The 20104-nt window shown below is 44.1% G+C and overlaps 1 protein-coding gene across 2 annotated transcripts in view; it reads right to left on the bottom strand.

The window, feature by feature from the left end:
* Positions 1-20104, bottom strand: part of grifin (galectin-related inter-fiber protein) — a 48653-nt gene that overhangs the window by 14603 nt on the left and 13946 nt on the right. For both annotated transcript variants that reach the window (XM_063057426.1, XM_063057427.1), the window contains one exon: positions 125-204. In XM_063057426.1, the coding sequence (XP_062913496.1) occupies positions 125-204 (80 nt within the window). The remainder of the gene's footprint in view (positions 1-124; positions 205-20104) is intronic.

Here is a 20104-nt window from a genome sequence, read left to right as displayed (position 1 = left end):
CCTGCATCCAGCGAACTTCTGGTCGGGGGTGGAAATCCGTGCAGATCTTTGGCAGTGCTTCAAGAGATATGAACCCAGTCAGAAAGCATGAACATTGAGGCAGTCAAGCAGACTCTCCAATTACCTTTTGGCTCCTGCGGTCGGTTCGCCCCTCACTGTCACATTCCACCCAGGACATAGGCCCTCAGGAAACTCAGCTTCAAACTGCTCACAAACAGGAAGATAAAGATTAATGCAGGTTTATTAAAACAATCCACTTATCCTTAAATAAGTAAATCAATAAACATATTCTTTCCAATATTGCTGGTTGACAGCCATTCATCTTCCTACATGCAGGAGGATAACTGTGACTGTGAAATTCTCTGCGAATGTTGAATCTGTACACCTGTCCCACCTTTTTCGTTCGTGAGGTGGTGTCTGAGAACGCAGAAGGACCAAAGCAGATTGGATTGAACTAATTTATTGCCAAATATTGTTGTTCCACTGTAATGTAGTGAACGTGGTTAAAATGTCAACAGCGTTACCAATTGCAATGTTATTGAGTAAACAGTCAGTGCTGAGTATATGTTCTGCTGGCACAGGCTGGCTCCCATTTCCCAACCATCACAGCAGCCACAATGTGGCTATAATATTGGCTTAGCTCATGTAGCAAAGGAGCAGGGTTAAGCAGAGCAAGAAGGGTTGAAAAGGGGAGAGGAGATGGAGGAAGGGGCCCCTTTCTGGCTGCACTATCTAATTCAGTAGCATGGCGGTTAGCACGGTGCAGTTGCAGCCTCGGATTATCAGAGTTCAAAGTTCAATTCCGGTGCTATTTGTAAGGAGTTTCTATGTTCTCCTCGTGACTGTGTGTGTTTCCTCCCACAGTCCAAAGGCGTATTGGTTAGTAGGTTAATTGATCATTGTAGATTGTCCTGTGATTAGGCTCGTTCAGCCAGATGAGCCCGTCTGCACTGTATCTCTAAATGAATAAAACTGTATCACACAGCCAGTGAAAAAAAGCCTTAATGGAATTTATTTTCCACAAAAATTGAACAAAATTCAGAAATTTTACAGCAAGACAAGATGGTTAAGAAGACACTCAGCACACTTGTATTGGTCAGGGAACGGGGAGCAAGAGATGGGATGTCATGTTGGTGTGACCACCCTTGGAATATTGTGGGCAGTCCTGGTCATCCATCTATAGGAAGGGTGACACTGAGCTGGAAAGGGGGCAGAAAGGAGTCACAAGAATGTTACTGACACTGGATACCTTAAGGATAAGGCAGTGTGTAAAAAGAGTTACCTTTCAGTCAGGTCTATGTTCAAGCTTTAAAAAGCAGGGCTCCGAACCAGTTTTCTCTGAGTTGGACAATCCACGTCAGGTGTGCATAAAAAGGGCTACCTTTTAATCAGGACGGCAATCGAGATTTTAAAGGTAGAGTTTCACGGCACTTTCTCTGAGTTGAGGAGTGACCAGTCAGCAAGAGGGATTCATTAGAAAGGGCCAATAAAAATAATACAAATGCACATGGAACATCCATTCTTTGAGTGTGCCAGACTTTAGAGTGGCTTTGGCTCATCGGGCTTGGGTGAGGTAAAGTATCTTGTAAGTTACTCTCTCTCTGTTCTTATTTGTTCGTTCCTCATCTACTCAGGCATAGCAGCTTAATGAAATTGGCTCCAGGGGCAGTGTTTTGTACTGTGTGGGATGTTGGAAGTCTGGGAGGCTGGAGGTCTCCCATATAAACGCATCTGCACCAGGTGCACTGAGATGCAACTCATGAGAGAACGTATTAAGAACTAAAGCTGCAGCTCGATGACCTTCGACTCACATGGGAGAATAAGGAGGTGTAGGCAGGAGCTACAGAGAGGTAGTCAGCTCTTGATTGTAGGAGACAGGTAACTGGGTGACTGTCAGGAGAAGGAGGGGAAATACACAGCCAGTGCAGAGTACACCTGTGGGCATTCTGCTCAATAATAATTATACAACTTTAGATACTACTGAAGGGGATGACCTACCGGCGGTGGGGGGGGGGGGAGCCATAGCAACCGTGTCTCTGGCATTGAGCCTGGTGCTGTGGTTCAGAAGAGCAGAGAGATGAAGAGGACTGCAGTGTTGATAGGAGGTTCCTTCATCAGAGGAACAGAGGCAATGTTCTGTGTGCACGACAGAAACACCCGGACGGTATGTTGTCTCCCTGGTGCCAGGATTCAGGATGTCTTGGATTGTGTCTCCGGCATTCTCAAGGGTGAGGGTGAGCAGCCAGAGGTCTTGGCACATATTGGTGCCAATGACATAGGTAGAGAAAGGTGAGGAGTGTTAGAGCGATTTTTGGGTCTAGGATATACACATTTAGCAATTGGCTTTCGCTACCAATCTTCACATCTGAAAATGTATTGCAGAGTCCACTGCCAAGAAGGCCCACCAGTGCCTTTACTTCCTGAGAAAACTAAAGAAATTTGGCCTGTCCCCTAAAACCGTCACTAATTTTTATAGATGCACCGTAGAAAGCATTCTTCTAGGGTGCATCACAACCTGGTATGGAAGTTGTCCTGTCCAAGACCGGAAGAAGCTGCAGAAGATCGTGAACACAGCCCAGCACATCATACAAACAAATCTTCCGTCCTTGGACTCACTTTACACCGCATGCTGTCAGAACAGTGCTGCCTGGATAATCAAGGACACGACCCACCCAGCCAACACACTTTTTGTCCCTCTTCCCTCCGGGAGAAGGCTCAGGAGCTTGAAGACTCGTACGGCCAGATTTGGGAACAGCTTCTTTCCAACTGCGATAAGACTGCTGAACGGATCCTGACCCGGATCTGGGCCGTACCCTCCAAATACCCGGACCTGCATCTCGGTTGTTTTGTACTACCTTACTTTCCATTTTTCTAATTTTTCTATTTATGATTTATAATTTAAATTTTTAATATTTACTATTGATTTGTAATCCAGGGAGTGGGAAGCGCAGAATCAAATATCGCTATGATGATTGTATGTTCTAGTATCAATTGTTTGGCGACAATAAAGTATAAAGTATTGTGCATTTAATTTGGAGTGCAGCTCTGAACAATGGGTTCCTAAAAGCTGTGAATCCCAGACCAGACAATGCTGATTAAAATTCATTTGGATGTCAGTGGTAGGAATGTGAATCAGGAGGGGTGAAGGGTGCATGTAGTTTCAAAGGAAGCATTGTAAATATGGAGTTGTCCTTTGATGTTTGGCACATAAAGTATCGAGCCCCATGTTGGGCCAGCAGACCTTTCGACTGAAAGCGTCTCCATATGATGCCTGTTGTGTCTTGTTTTGTCAAAAAAAGAAGCTGCTTTGTATCTACCAGTAATTTGCTCCAGTGACTTCATTCACGCAACAACAAGGAGGTCTTGAAGAGAGATTTTAGAGAGCTAGGTAGAAGACTGAGAAACAGGACCTCCAGGGTAATAATCTCTGGATTGCTGCCTGTGTAATATGCTAGTGAGAGTAGGAATAGGATGATCTGGCAGGTGAATGCATGGCTAAGGCAGTGGTGCACGGGGCAAGGCTTTAGATTTATGGATCATTGGAATTTCTTCTGGCAAAGGTATGACCTGTACAAAAGGAATGGGTTACACCTGAACCCGAGGGGCTCCAATATCCTTGTGGGTAGGCTGGCGAGAGTTATTCAGGTGGGTTTAGACTAACTTGGCAAGGAGATGGGAACCGGAGTGATATTGCTGAAGATGAGGTAGTTGGTTTACAAACAAAGGCAATGTGTAGTGCATCTCCCAGAAATGAGAAACTGATGATAGGGCAAAATTGCAGTCAACAGGATGAGTTGCAACGTAAAAGATGGACAAGACTGAAAATGATGAATACAGGACTGAAGCTGTTACATTGGAATGTTCACAGTATACGGAATAAGGTCGATGAACTTGTAGCACAGTTACAGATTGGCATGTATGATGTTGTAGGCATCACTGAATTACTGCTGAAAGAAGATTATAGCTGGGAGCTTAATGTCCAAGGATACACATTGTGTTGAAAGGATAGGCAGAAATGCAGAGGGGGTGGCGTTTCTCTGTTGGTAAAAAATGAAATCAAATTATTAGAAAGAGGTGACATATGGTCAGAAGGTGTTGAAACATTGTTGATAGAGCTAAGGAACTGCAAGGGTAAAAAGACCTGGATGGGAGTTGTATACAGACACCCAAACAGTATTAAGGCTGTGGTCTACATGTTATAATAGGAGGTAGAAAATAGATGCCAAAAGGGCAATGTTACAATACTCATGGGGCATTTCAATATGCAAGTAAATTGGGAAAATTAGGCTGGTGCTAGATTCCAAGAGGGGAAATTTCTAGAATCCCTGTGAGAGAGATTTTTAGAGCAGCTCTGCTTGAGCCCACTAAGGGATCAACTATTCTGGATTGGGTGTTGTGCAATGAAATGCAATTGCTTATAGAGCTTAAGGTAAAAAAAAACCCTGAGGGGAAAGTGATCATAATATGATTGAATTTACCCTGAAATTTGAGAAGGAGAAGCTAAAGCCAAATATATCAGTATTACAGTGGAGTAAAGAGACATGAGAAAAGAGTCGGCCAGAACTGATTGAAGGCGGGGTGAAGTCAAGATGGCGCTAAGCAGTGGCTCCTTCGCTTGCATCTTTTCAAACAGCTCTGTTTCTACCTTTGATACCTCTTTTTTTCCTTTTCAGGGTGTGGGGGTACTTTTGAAGACCCTGACCTGGAATTACACTCTGACTCCAGTTCTTTGCAGGAATGAGACCTACTCTCAGGGCCTCATGACCAGCGGCTTTTTGATATCCCAAGGACGAGGCCTGGAAGAGGAGCATACTTTTAGGGTTCTAAGATTTTGTTGCTCTGTGGACATGCTGATTCTAGGGCGATGCCCCTGACTGAAGTGTTGTGGGAGAACACAGAACATCGGGAGCAGGCGGTTAGCTGCCGGGGATTATGCATCCGGAGAGCTGCGGCTTTTTGGTGCCAACTCTCTGGGCACAGAGCTCAGAAAAGGCAACGCAACAGACTTTTAACATCGTAAATCAGCGAGTTGTTTGTTATGTCCCCCCTCTCGCTGTGAAATGGGGACACCCCTTTTTTCCCTTATTAGGGAGAGACAGTGTCATGGTCCGGTCCGTGAAGTCCACATTCTGGTTCACGGTCCGGTCCGTGGACTCAAGACTCGGGTCTTCCAGCTGTCCCTTGTTTTGGCTGAGTTAATGATAGGCACTTGATTCCTGTCTTGGGGCTTGGAATATAAGTAGCCTTGGGGTTAACTGTGGACTGCTGGTTTGTCTTGTCAAGATCCCCTGGGAGCAACCTGCCAGTGGAAGGCCAGAGTGGCTACTCGCCATCTTTAGGCTGCGACTGGGGAACCATCCCCTCATGGAGCCTTGCTGTCAGTAGTCGGAGCTGTCTTTGTGGTATGGATTTGGCCGTTTCCTGGGCCAGCTGAGTGGCCATCAACCACTCCAAGCTAGGTAGGAATCCGGCTGTTTCTGTAGCCAGCCAAGGTTGCTGGCCATAACTGCTATTTGGAGCAACCCCGATGCAGAGATGGAACTGTCTGTCATTCTTTGGTGTCTGTCTCTTCTTGTCCTCGCCTCCATGGGGTAGGTCAGGCCATTCTGCCGTTGCCCTGCAGGAGGATCTGTCTTGTCTTGTCCTCACCTCTGTGGGGTAAGTCAGGCCATTCTGCTGTTGCCCTGTGGAGGGGGGGGGGTCCTGTCTTTTCTTATCTTGTCTTTGCCTCTGTTGGGTAAGTCTGGCCATTCTGCCATTACCCGACGGATGGTCCTGTCCCACCTCGGTGTGGAGAAGTCTCATGTTAGTGCTGAGTTAAAGATGAGTCCTGGCTTTTTGAAGGATAAGTCCCGGCTCTATGTTGATGTATAGTTCCCAGTCTGTCTCCGAGCTCCAGACTTCGAGTTATCAGCCTCCGCATTCCAAGACTCAAGACCCCAGCCTACAGCCTCAAGACCCAGACCCCAGCCTCAAGCCTCAAGACCCAAGACCCCAGCCTCAAGCCTCAAGACTCAAGACCCCAGCCTGCAGCTCCAAGCCTCTAGACCCCAGCCACATCCTGTCCTGTAATCATGTCATGTCCTTGCCTGGTTCTGGGGCCCGAGCCCGAGGCAAGACCCAGATTCTGGGTCCTTGTCCAATCTCTGGCTCGGGGTCCTCCCCAAGCCTACATTCTTGTCCCTGCTCCTTGTCTGTATTCTGTCAAGTCCCTACTCTAGTCAAGTCCTGTTCCTTGTACCTCAGTGTCTGTGTCTTGCACTTGGGTTCGCTACCTGCGCCCCCATTGTGACAGAGAGAGCCTGTGGTATGTCAAATTACTGGGTGAACTCAGAATGGAGACAGTCTTTGCCAAGGTGGTTGACTTCATTGGTGTAACCTCCCGACACCTTGAATGAGCAATTTGAAACAGCAATCTAAAACATGTAGTCCATGAATGGCCCAGCAAAGTCAGTATGTACTCTTTGCTATGGTGACGATGGCCACTCCCAGGGGTGTAACGGTGTCTGTGGGGGTGCATTTTGAACTTTTTGACATTGTGAACAGCTTTTGGCCAAGTCTTCAATCAGCTTGTCTTTTCCTGGCCACCACACATAGCTCCAGGTGAGACTCATCATCTTGACTGTACCCAGGTACCCTTCATGCAGATTTACTAACACTCTGGTGCACAGTTTAGAAGGTACAACAATATGAGATCCCCACATCAAGGTTCTTTGTCATCCTGACTGTTGGTCTTGTCCCGCTGAGAACTCTGGAAACATATGGTTACTATGAGCTGGCCATCTTTGCATGGTGATTTCATAGACTTTTGACAATGTTGGGTAATTCCTTGTTTTCCTTTGTATTTCTGAATTTGTTACCGGCAACTGGTCCACCAGTGAGGTGTGGAACACTTCTGCTGGTCACAGTTTGAAGACTTTTCTTCTTCAGTTGCCAATAGTGGAAGACATGACAATCCATCGGCACTGCTGTGCTGTCTGGTACCCTTGAACTCAATGTCAAAAGAGTGGGCTCCTCAGAATAGTGCCCAATGTTGTAACCGGGTAGCAGCCATCACTGGAATTCCCTTCCTGGGATTGAAAATGGGCACAAGGGGCTGAAGATCTGTCACTAGTGTAAATCTCTGTCCATAGAGGTAGTGGTGGAACTTCTTTATTCCCCATACCAGACTAAGGGCTTCTCAATTGATCTGTGCGTAGTTGCATTCTGCGCTTGTCAGTGATCTTGAAGCAAATGCAATCAGGCGCTCAGATCCATCTTTCATTATGTGTGACAAGATGGCTCCAATGCCATAAGGGGACATGTTGCATTCCAGTCTGATGGTCATAATGGGTGTGCAGTTCATCGGATGTGATTAGGTCTCTTTGTTCCCTTGAATGCTTCTTCACATCTTTCTAACCATTTCCATTTTGCTCCTGTTTGAAACAGTGCATTCAATGGATGCAGCACTGCTGCAATGTTTGGGAGAAAATGGTGGTAGCAGCTTACAAGGCCCAATTATGATCTGAATTGTGACACATTTTCAGGTTTGGGTGCCTGTAGCACTGCTTCAGTCTTCTCTTGTGACTTACATAACCCATTCTTGTCAATGACAGGTCCAGAGTATGAGATTTCATACTTGAAAAACTCACATTTGTCTCTCTTCGCACACAGATCTCTCTCACTCATCCTGGTAAACACTTTACCAAGCTTCTGGAGCTGCTCTTCATCTTCTTGCCAGTCATGCTGATGTCAACATTGTCCTCCTGGGATACCTTGGAGCACTTGGTCAATGGCCCTTTGCCAAACTATTGGAGCTCATGCAACGCCAAAGACAAGATGATTTTACTGGAACAGTCCCTTTTGAGTGTTGATTGTGAGGAACTTCCAGCTTGACTCCTCAGTCTCCATTTTCAGATAGGGTTGTGACAAGCCAACCTTTGAAAACCTCTTGCCATCTGCCAAAGATGCAAAAATGTCTTCTATTTGTGGCAGGGGATACTGCACAGTACGCAGCACTCCTTGAAATCCCCATATATGCAAATAGCTCCGGCTTTCCCTTTCTTGATCACCAGAAGAAGTTCAGCATCCACTTTAGGATGTAGTGTGTGAGGCACTGGACATGCTTTATGAAATCTTGATTTTGCTGTTTTATCAAGTTCAATTCTGGATTCATGCTTTTGAGTTTACCAATCCCCTTCTCAAACACCTTCTCATTAGCATTAAGCGGCTGTGCCAATCTCTGCTTAGTGCTCCCATTTGGGGTGCTATTGCCTGTTGATGTCACACTAAGACCTTTGACTGAGCGCCAGTCTAGTTGGATTTTTCTCAACCATTCACGTCCGAGAAGTACTGGCCCTCCACTTTTCAATGGACAAAGCTCTAACTGCTGTGTTTGGCCTTCATACATCACATTTACTTTCCGTTTGCCTTTGGGGGACACTTTCTTAGCTGTCTAAGTCTTTAGCATCATCGAGGTCTTCTCTAATGGTGTCTTAGAAAGAGTCTGTTATTGTCGGTCTCTGAAATTATGGACAAAGCTGACCCTGTATCCAGCTCCATTTTCAGTTTTACACCAGACACATCTATTGTTATCCAAATTATTTTGTGATCTATTTCAGTTATACTATGTAATTCTAGGCATGACAGTTCACCTTTGTCAGATTCTGTTTTGCATTTGGTAACTTTATGTATTTGCTAAGTTTTGTGTTTGGGACTTTTCACTCAGTTGTGCTTTTTGTCTGCCTTGCACAATCTCTCTACGTGACCTGTCTGTAACACTTCCTGCAGACTTTTTCTATGAATCAACAGTCAATTGCATCATGGAAGGATTTGCCACATCAACAAAATTGTTGGCTTTTTGCACCATTCAGGGACATTTCATGCATTTCACATTCTAACCTCCTTTTCTGTAGTCCTTTTGCATCGTTTGCTGCGGTCTTCAATGATATTTCAATGGTCAATGCTCATTCTAAAGTTAGGTCTCTTTCAGATAGTAGCCTCTTTAGAGTGCTCTGACTATGCATGCCACATACAAGCCTGTCCCTAAATGCATCTAAAGTCACAGTACTGAGAAAGTTTGTACAATGTATTGATTGGTTCCATTAGTAAAATCTAAATCTCACAGCTGTTACGGTTTAGGGCTCAAGTGATTTTGTAAAATTGTAATAATTTCATGGAGCGTCTTTCCTGCTGGCTTTGCAGGGGTTACTGAGTTGCTTAAGAGACTGTACGTTCTTGCACCCACTAAGCTAAGAAGCGTAGGTGCTTTGTTTTTCCCTTCCACGTTGTTTGCATTACAATACAGTTCTGCCCTCTCAACATATGACTCCCAGCCTTCATTAGCGCTATCAAATTCACCAACTTTCCCAACTGGAGCTATCGCCACGTTATTTTCACTTTAAATTCAGCACTTCTTTCACTTTTATTCATGGGCCCTCCAACTTTCTCATGATATTTAACTGTCTATTTCATCCCATAATGTCTGTACAATTCGTGATATTCTCTGACGTTCAGATTCATACCCCCTCGCCAATTTGTTCTGTCTGCACACAACTACATATCAATTAAATAAAAGCATACATGCAGGACATGGCGTGAACTGATGTATTCACATTGCAGCAAGACAGAGAGAACAATGTGCATGTGTAGACACAGATCAATATGTAGTGCTGGGTGGGGGTGGTGTGGGGAGGGGGTTATTGCTCGAAAAGAAATACATCCATACATTATAGTAACCTTATTGAGGTATATAAGTCAGGAGGGGCATAGATAGTCTCTTGCCCAGGGCAGGAGTCTAAAGCTGGAGACGTAGATTTAAGATAAGAGGACAAAGATTTAAAGGGACCCAAGAGACACTTCATTATAAAGGATGGAGGGTGTGTGGAATGAGTAGTGGGAGATGCAGGTATAGCTACACTTAGACAGGCACATGGATAGGATGTGTTCAGAGGGATATAGACCAAGAGGGATGAGCTCAGGTCAGTATGGACAAATTTGGGTGATGGGCCTGCTGCTGTTGCCGTGTAACTGTCTGACCCTATGTCATTTGCCTACAGAGCGGAGGTGGAAGCGCTCCAGGCCTTTTCCCAGGCAAATAATCTCTTCTTCAGTGGCACCAAGACAAGCGAGATGGTTATCAACTTCAGGAAAACTCCCACCACTCACACTCATCTTCACATTGGCAGCACAGCAGATGAAACTGTGAACAGTTTTGAAAACCTGGAAGCTCATATCTAGCGCAGCGTCTTATGGTTCCAGAACTCATCCTGCATAGTCAAATCTCACCAACGCCTCTACTTTCTGAGAAGGCAAACGGAAGCAGGACTATCCACATCAATACTCATCACCTTCTACAGACATGCCGTTGACAGCATAGTGGTCAGCACATTGCTTTATGGTACAGATAACCCGGGTTCAATTCCCGCTGCTGCCTGTAGGGTATCTGTGTGCTCTTCCCGTAACTGCATGGGTTTCCGCCAGGTGTTCTGGTTTCCTCCCACAGTTCAAAGATGCACCGTTTGGTAGGAAAATTAGTCATTGTAAATTATCCCATGATTAGGCTAGGGTTAAACTGGGGGATTGCTGGGCGCCGTGGCTCAGAGGGCCGGAAGGGCCTGCATCTGTATCTCAATAAATAAATAAAGAACACGCTGTAGTACTGTGTGGAACAGAGCTACACGTCACTGTGTGGAACAGAAGCTGCATGGCGGCAGAGAGGAGAGCTGTACAACAGCTTAAAACTGCTCAATGCATCACTGGCACCAGCTTAAATCCCGTAAAGCACATATATACAGAAAGGTGCCAGAAGAAGGTCAGCACCACTGTGAAGGATCCCTCTCACCCTGCTCATGAACGGTTTGTCCCACTCCCATCAGGGAAGAGCCTCTGCGGCATCCACACCAGGAACACCAGGCTCAAAAAGTTACTTCCCCTCAGCAGTCAGGCTGATCAACACCTCCAACCACTAACTCACCCTACCGCCTCCCCGCCCCCACCACCACTACTTCATCATGTCCTGTCACAAGCACCTTATGTACAGACACGCCTGTACCTAGTGTCGCTTTATGTGCGCATGCGCCGGTCGTGCATGCAGCCTGGTACAGCCATTCCGATCTATTCTTACTTTCTTCTTCTTACTTTTTAATTTACATTATTTTTTGTATTTCTTTTTCTCACGGTAACACGTTGAAGCTGCACCCTCTCTAACATGCTGGTAGAGAGAGTTTTATTTGTTTTTTTTAGCGTTGGAAATGGTTACATCCCGACACGCGGGACAGAAGTAAGGTTGCATTGTGTATTCCAGGGACCAGCTAATGCCGGCCGGTTTAGCGAGCAGAGCGGCGGACGCCCCTGCTGAAATCCAGAGGAAAACACACAGAGGATGCAGAGGGGGATCACAAAGCTGAGGAAAGAGGACCGGGTCGAGACAACAGAGACTTTCGGAGAAGAGGAGTTCGGTGGGTAATACCGTTCCGGCTGACCGGATGTGCACTGAGAGCGGTAAGCGTGAAGGAGTTGGGTGCTTACTGATCTGGTTAACAATGGATGGTGCAATCTGGGGCATATTACGATCAAGGAACGTGTTTGCAGACTGGATATTGAACTTTTTACTGTTGGACTTCGGCCACATTCCACCGTGATACAACACATGGCGGCACGGGAGGTCGTTCCTGCCTGTGGCCATCAAACGTGCAGCTCCTCCCGTGGAGGGTCAGACACCCTGAGCCAATAGAATGGTCCTGGACTTATTTTCCATCTGTCATAGTTTGCATTTTGTTGTTTGATTGTTGGGGGGTTTTGTATTGCTATATTTACGCTCTATTCTTGGTTGGTGCGGCTGTAACGAAACCAAATTTCCCTCAGGATTAATAAAGTATATCTATCTATCTATATGTAATCAGTCTATGTATACAAACCAATCTTATGCATTTATGTGTTTTATTGTGTTCTTTATGCTTATTGTGTTTTTTTTAATGCTGCATCTGATCTGAAGTAACAATCACTTTGTTCTCCTTTACACTTCAGTACTGATGAATGACAATAAATAACCTTGAATCTTGAATCTTATGACATTCACAGCAAATCAGAACAGACAAAAGAGATTCTTTAATAGTTCATTGCTTTTCATTTGGCTCTTTTCTTATCATCCGCACTATCTTCATTATAAAGCTGTGATACTTGTGAACTGCAAACAACAGGAATTCTGCAGATGCTGGAAATTCAAGCAACACACATAAAAGTTGCTGGTGCGTTCACCAGCAACTTTTATGTGTGATACTTGTGAACTGACCAGGTCTTCAAGGTGTCTCCCCTTCACCTCCTCTCAGGAAAAGGGGTTGCCACTTCTGCAATGGTTGGTCCCCGGAGTTGTTGATCTTGATCTTGATCTCAGTCACACAGGTGGAGAGACTCAGGTTCTTGAGAACCAATTCAATTAAAAAAATTTCGGCTATCTGGGATCCATTTCTTGCCTACCTAGATGAGGCCGGGGGCAGATGAACAATTTCCCCCCAGCTAATCTCTCACAGCCCTCATTTGAGACTTAATGCTTAGCATTTTTGAGCACTCTGTACAACAGGTATCCTTCTAATGTTATGTCCTCTTTTTTCTTCTTTTTTGCTCATTTTATTTTCACACATGTCTGAGCTTATACGTTCTTGTTAATTTTATTTGTGACGAAAGAGGGTTACAAAAGTACACATAGACTAAGATGTTAACTGTCCTGTGCTAGCACCAGTGGGATCAACAGTTGATCTGCCACCTGTCTTCAGGAGAGAGAGATAAGTAAGACAATGGAGCAGCATTTGGAAATGTTAATGAAGAGACGAGAGAGTTTAACGGAAGGAGACACTGGTCTGGGTATTGTCAAGACCGGCTCCTTTTGAACCCTGAAATGTTTGAAGTGTGATGGACAGGCGATACCCCAGCAGGGGGATAAAAAGGGGTAGGTTCGCTAAGACACCACACACGACACCATGAGGTAACGAGACCCTGGAAGCGGTGCGTCCCCACAAGTCGGTGGGAGTTTTTGGATGTCTGATCGCGGGACCAGCCATAGACACACAGGGTGGAAAGATACGGTCGGCGGGAACCTGGTGCGTGTCCACCCTTGCCTGGGTGCAGGGTTCACCGCTGAAGAACGATCGTGTCTGGAACGGAGGGGTCACAGTCGGTGACCTCAGAAGACATTACCAAGGACTCGCCCGAAAGCTAACTGCGAGGAATATCGAAGGTCTGTGTGGAATCCGTTTTGAATATTCATTTGCTTTCGCTCTCTCTCCTTTTCCCCGTCCAATGGCACAACAGTGATTACTGCGAACTGAACCGAAATCAATTGAACTGAACTTTGCGTCACTTGAAACTGGTTATTTACCCCTAGACTGCGATAGAGCTTGATTGATCCTATTATCCTAGTTCTGTGTACATGTGTGTTTATTCATTGCTAACCTGTTGCATTTATATCCTTACTATTAGAGTACTGTGCTGCTTATTTCTTTAATAAAACTTTCTTAGTTCCAGTAATCCAGACTCCAACTGAGTGGTCCATTTCTGCTGGTTTGGCAACCCAGTTACGGGGTACGTAACATATTGTTTTTTGAAAATTTTGAAAATAAAGTATTTTAAAAAAAAGATAAATGTTTGATACTGGATCCAAGCCACACATGTATACAGGATGTCCTTGGCAAGACCCTTCATGCTCATATGAGTGGAACTCCCATCTCCCAATTCTTACCCTTTCATTTTCTGAATGGCTTGCAGGACACATCTGAGCATATTGCACTGCCTGTCTGGATATTGCATTAGTCAGACATGTTTATCAGAGCAAAATGCTCCATTATAGTCCTTGCACTACTGCTCGTCCATGTCTAGGGCACAATGGGGTACTTAGCATTCATTCCTGCTTTCAAGATTCAAGATTCAAAAAACTTTATTGTCATTCTAACCGTACATCAGCTCTGCAGGGCAGAATGAGACAGTGTTTCCCAGGAGCAGTGCAATCATAACATAACACACGCAACACTAAATAATAAACATAACAATAAATAGTAAAACACAACAGCCACATGTCAGTTAAAATCAAGTTATAAGTGTCCAGTGCAAGTTAAAAGTGTCCAAAGCAGAGTCAGGTAGAGCAGCTATTTAGCAGTCTGACTGCCTGTGGGAGGAAGCTGTTTAGTAGCCTTGTGGTTTTAGTTTTGATGCTCCTGTAACGTTTGCCTGATGGCAGAAGAACAAACAGTTCATGGAGAGGGTGTGAGGGGTTTTTAATGATGTACCGTATCTTCTGGAGGCATCGACTATGAAAGAGGTCTTGGACAGAAGGTAGGGAGACCCCAATAACCTTCTCTGCTCCCCTAACCACCCTCTGCAAGGCTTTCTTGTCGACAGCACTGCAGCTGGAGTACCAGGTTATGATGCAAAAGGTCAGCACACTCTCAACCACGCCTCTGTAGAATGTAGTTAAGATGTTAGTGGGGAGTGATACTTGTTTAAGCTTCCTCAGAAAGTGCAATCTCTGCTGGGCCTGTTTCACAATCCCAGTGGTGTTCCTGGACCAGGTGAGGTTGTCCGAGATCTGCACCCCAAGGAACTTGATGTTTTCCACTCTCTCCACTGTGGAGCCGCTGATGCTGAGGGGTGTGTGCTCAGGCTGAGACCGTCTGAAATCGATGATCATCTCCTTGGTTTTGGTGACATTAAGCGTCAAGTTGTTATCACTGCACCAGCTCTCTGACCTCCTCCCTGTACATTGTTTCATCATTTTTGCTGATGAGCCCCACCACTGTGGTATCATCAACAAATTTAATGATCAGGTTCTCTTTGAATCTGGCTGCATGGTCATCTGTTGGCAGTGTAAATGGCAATGGGCTAAGCACACAGCCTTGTGGAGATCCAGTGCTCAGCGTGATGGAGTCAGAGATGTTCCTGCCAACACGGACTGACTGTGGTCTCTCTGTCAAGAAATCCAGAATCCAGCGACACATGGCAGTGTTAAGGCCAAGCAGTGACAGTTTCTCCACTAGTCTCTGCGGGATGATGGTATTGAATGCTGAACTGAAATCAATGTACAGGATTCTGGCATAAATTTCTTTGTTGTCCAAGTGAGAGAGAACTGTGTGCAGTGTGGTGGATATTGCGTCCTCCGTAGAGCGATTTGGATGATAAGCAAACTGCAGAGGATCCAGTGATGAGGGGAGGCTGGCTGTATTATGAGGCTTGACAAGCCATTCAAAACATTTCATCACTATGGGGGTCAGGGCAACGACTTCTCCTAATTACATTTTAAGGAGGAACTTCTGTTACCCCTTAAGCTGTATCCCTGTGAAGTAATATCTTCCTTAGTATTTTTTAAGTGGTCCACACCTTTTGCACAATTATGATTTTTGTTACTTCGGCATTTGATATTGTCCCTGAGTAGAAGTTTGGTGAGCTTAGATTTTTCATGTCAAATCTTGGGTGAGTGAAGAGAAAGAAGAGTGTCGACCCTAGGACTGCATTCTAGTGAGCAAGACACAGACAGTCAACAGGGGCACATGTGACATATCAATTGGTCTGGGTATATGCTGTGATAGAAGATAATGTTAATAACTGTGGCCTAAAACAGGGCACTACTTAAAATATCACCACTTAACTTTCCTTGGCTAACATAATGGTCTTTCTGTAGAAGCAGTGTTTGGGTTATAGTTCGAGATTACAGGCACCTTGGAACGTGAGCCAACCAGGGGAGTGTGTTTTTGTGTTGTCTGCTTAACACTGGTGTGAACTGGGTCCTTTTGTTCGGCGGGAGGTGAAGAGAGAAGACGCTGGGGAGAACCGGATGTAGGATATAACCCGGTAGGAGACCCGTTTGTTCGAGATGGATTGTGAGTGGCGTTTGGAAGCTGGAATGTGCTTTCACACAGACCGAGGGCCCAGTGCGCGAGTGACGACAAAGTTCAAGATGAGCTCCAACTTGTGCACATTTGACTGTTTATAATGAATCGTTTTTTTCTTTCTTTTCTAATCCTTTATTTAAGTAAGATTCATAAATGTAAGTCCTTTAATTGAATGCAGTGTGCTATCTGTTATTTTTTGGCATTGAGTTGTAACAGGGTAGCGAAGTACACAGCATCCACACAGACCGGGATTTGGGGTGGGAGAGTCGTCTCGATCTCACAGGTTTGGCGGGACTGGAGTAGTATTCCCTATATAAGCTTCTGAAAGATTACAATGAGCTGAAACTTGCTGCCGATGGCGAACTGTCTATGTTCACCATTGGCTAACTCACCAATAACATGTTTTCTAGATCCATTATTGACAATAAAACCTGCCTAAGGAACGACTGGAAGAGCTTGGCATCTGACAAAACCACCTATAGTAGGCTTTGCCAGCTGATAAACCTACTGAGGATTTGAATGCTTCTGATTGCCATTGACAATTAAAATGATTAAAACTTATAGAATGAGAACACTAAAGCACTTTTAAACAATTGAAACTTGATGCTAACACAGTTATTGCAAAGAAGTGTATGTTGCTTTTTTTACTCTTTCTTCTCTCTCTCTGCCTTTTGTCTCCGTGCAATGGGTCTGCCCTTCCTGTGTCAACACTTGACTGCCACAGGTTCAGTGGGCAGGTTCCCTGCTGGAAAACTACAGCGAGACTGTGGTCTGACACTGGCTCCATGCAATCCTTACAGTGCAGCTGCAGAATTGCTGGTGGAGCTCAGCTGGTAAACTTGGACCTTCCACGCTTGTGTGTGATTCCTAAGCTTCCTGGAGGAGGTAGAAATGGCAACTGTTCAGTTCTGAAGAACTGACATTTCCTAGTGAGTTCCGACCTATACTGTACAAATATCTATTTGTTTATTTAATGATACAGCACAAAGTAGGCCCTTCTGGTCCTTTGAGCCATGCCGCCCCAGCAACCCCACAAACCCAGTTAACCTTAACCTAATCATGGGACAATGAATAATTAACCTACTCGGTACATCTTTGGACTGTGGGAGGGAAACGGAGCACCCGGGGAAGCTCAATGCATTCTACGGAAAGGATATACATAGACTCCTTGCAGAATTGTGCCAGAATTGACCTCCAAACTCCAGAGCTGTAATAGCATCGCATTAACTGCTACGCTACTATGGCACCCAAATATGATTGGAAGAGATAAATCACACTTCCTTCAGACTGAATATATTGAAATCTGTGTTAAATGTAATATGTAAAACAGTCCAATGGGCTGAGCTAAAGAACTGGATCCTGACTGATCCATCTTGCTATCTGTACACACCTATAATTACATTTGGCTGTTATAACACCTATACGTTCCATCACACTGGTGATCTTCACTCTGTCACTCTTCCCTGAGGCAACAGATCTGGCACACCGAGTCCTGTCTCTCACAGCCAATCTGATGGCCTTTGACAACTTTCTACAGTCAAGCATCTTCCAATGGTTGTGTAAAAGCTTCTTTCAGAAACTTCAATGGAGTTTAAATTGTTTTAAGAAGTAATTACTTTCAAAACAAAAATAATGAGTTGTTAAAAGTATATCAGCCTACTGTGAATTAATTAAAATATAAGTTGATGTAAAGAGAAAAACTTAACCTTGTTTAATTTTTTTTCATGAATGTCATCATATCCTAATGAATGTGGTTGTCTCTTGTTCTTTGGCATGGTGATGTAAAACTGAAGGGATTGGTGTCAAGTATGAACTGGTAATGGTGATTGCCAGGTAGAGAGAGAGAAATGTTGATGTTTTCTAATCCTTCTTATAATAAGGTAACATTTCCATCAACTCTTAGGATCCTCAGGACTGCAGCCACTCAGAATGGAGTTGGAGCATTCTTTGTGGCAAGGGGAAGCTTACGTCCATTCATCAAGAACATGATGTAAGGTGGTGGAAGAAGTAAATTCAAGAAGACAGAATGAGGGTACTTCTGAGAATGCATTTCAGTACATAGATGCAGAATTTAAAGACATGCTGCACACTGGGGAAGGGATGGTAAGGGTGGTTTCCTGAGATCCACTCCCTATATCAGAGCTCAATTCAGCCCAATGTTTCAGAGTTTTTATACTTTGACTTCACTGTATGATGTTACATATACTGCTCTAACCTTGCGTGGAGGCATTGTTTGGCCAGACAGCAATGTGGACACAATTCACTTCTACCACACTGATTCCACTCAGGAGAAAAGGCAGGTTTCAGGGAGGTGGGTCCCAAACACTTGTTGCTTTACTGAGAGCAGACTAGATTGTACAACTAGATAAACACAAAATTTTGCAGATGCTGGAAATCCTAAGTAACACACACAAAATGCTGAGGAACTCAGCAGGTCAGGTAGCATCTATTGAGAGGAATACAGAGTTGATGTTTCAGGCTGAGACCCTTCATCAGAGTCCTGCCTGACCTGCTGAGTTCCTCCAGCATTTTGTGTATGTTATTCTACAACTATATTGGAGTTTCAGCACGTGTAAATGAACATGGGAAGTTAGACTTCATTAAAGATAAGATTCCCTGGTAAAATGCGTATTTTGTTATGTTGACACTTCAAACATGCACTGGTGCAGTCAGTGAATAACATAAGCCTTAGCTTAGCTCTGATGGCTCTTTTATTGAATGCCCTTCTAATATACAGCATATTGCAGAGGCTCGCACATGAAATCTATTGCAGGCATTCAAATCTCTCATTCCAGGAAGTGGGACACATCACAGAGTCAGGGCCACTATAGGGGATAGGACATAATAGCGAAGTCTGCGAAACTGCTTGTGAAAATAAACATGAGTTTGCATCACTTCATTGATTTTATAACTATCACATCAACAAAGCCAGCAAACATTCCTGTAAAATGATAATCTAAATTTAACAGTCTAGTAAAAATTAGACATTGATTCAAAAACCACATTTTGGTAAAATTTTAGCTTCTGAATAGACATAATGTGCTGCACTTCATCAAAAACAACTTGTTTATGGGAGTAAATGGCCCATGTTGTTTTCCCAGGTAAGGGACTTGTTGAATGCAAGCATAGTGGCCAAACCGTCAAGGTGATTGAGGAAGCCCTTATACATATAATTTAAACATGCCCACACATGCATTCTCCCACATCCACATTTCTTTCCCTCTCAAAAATGTCCATAATGATTATTGCGCTCTTCCTGAGAAATTCAACCTAAAATTAATCCAATTGTAGTTCAACTACTAAAATGAAATGTCTTTTTCTTGAAATTCTAAGCCTGATTTGTAATCTCTAAATTAGGAATGCATTGTAGGCATAAACCTGAATGTGAATCTGGAAGAGTATTCATGATTACCTTTTTTTCTTTGTGCTCCACCATTAGCAGGTGGGATCAAAATCAAGGCCGAATGCTGGATTGAGCCTTGATATTTTGGAATAACTGCAAACTGACTTAGCGGTAGGATTCTCACCTTGGAACCAAAATCTTCTCAAAGCCCAACTTCATGGGTTTGAGTACAAAATTTTAGCCGATATTCCTCGGACAGCTGTGAAGAATTTCTCCACTGCTGAATATGCTCTCTTTCTGATGAGATATTTAAAAGAAGAGTCTGCCTTCCCTTTTTGGAGTGATCTGAGACGGCTGGGTTTATGTCGGGGATTTTCTCCCTAACACTTAGCTGCTCCACAGAAATAGATCAATGGTCATTATTAAACTGCTGTTCGCTGGTACCTCATTGTACTTGTTAATGCTATACTTTCCATGTTTGGTAATTAGCCCTTCAAGTCATCTTAAACTGCATTTAAATATAAGTTGTTATTTTTTTTCTTTACATCAAATGTTTTCAAATGTTTTTATTGTGAGGCAATATCAGCTTAACCACAACCGACAATGTCCTAAAGTACAACGCTTCTTTTTTCTTTTCTTTCTTATAACAACATAATGAAAGTCAAATGAATGTATGTACAGTAAACAAGCAAAAAAGCAAAGGAAAACCTACCACCCCATCTCCTTTCCCCCTCCCAGCCCTCCCCTCCTCTCACCCCTCCCATATGTGCTGTTTAGGTCCTACCACCCCGCACACTTAGTTCATGGAATGTACACAATTATTTTAGAAATCATATTTCCAGACAAATCTGAAGTTCACATTTAGTTTCTATGTTTGAGATTTTCAAGCTTTCTGATTAATCTT

This window comes from Mobula hypostoma, chromosome 9 (genome assembly GCF_963921235.1).
Source record: "Mobula hypostoma chromosome 9, sMobHyp1.1, whole genome shotgun sequence".
NCBI lineage: Eukaryota > Metazoa > Chordata > Chondrichthyes > Myliobatiformes > Myliobatidae > Mobula > Mobula hypostoma.
The sequence above is the reverse complement of the archived record's forward strand: the minus strand, read 5'-3'. Positions and strand labels throughout refer to the sequence as shown.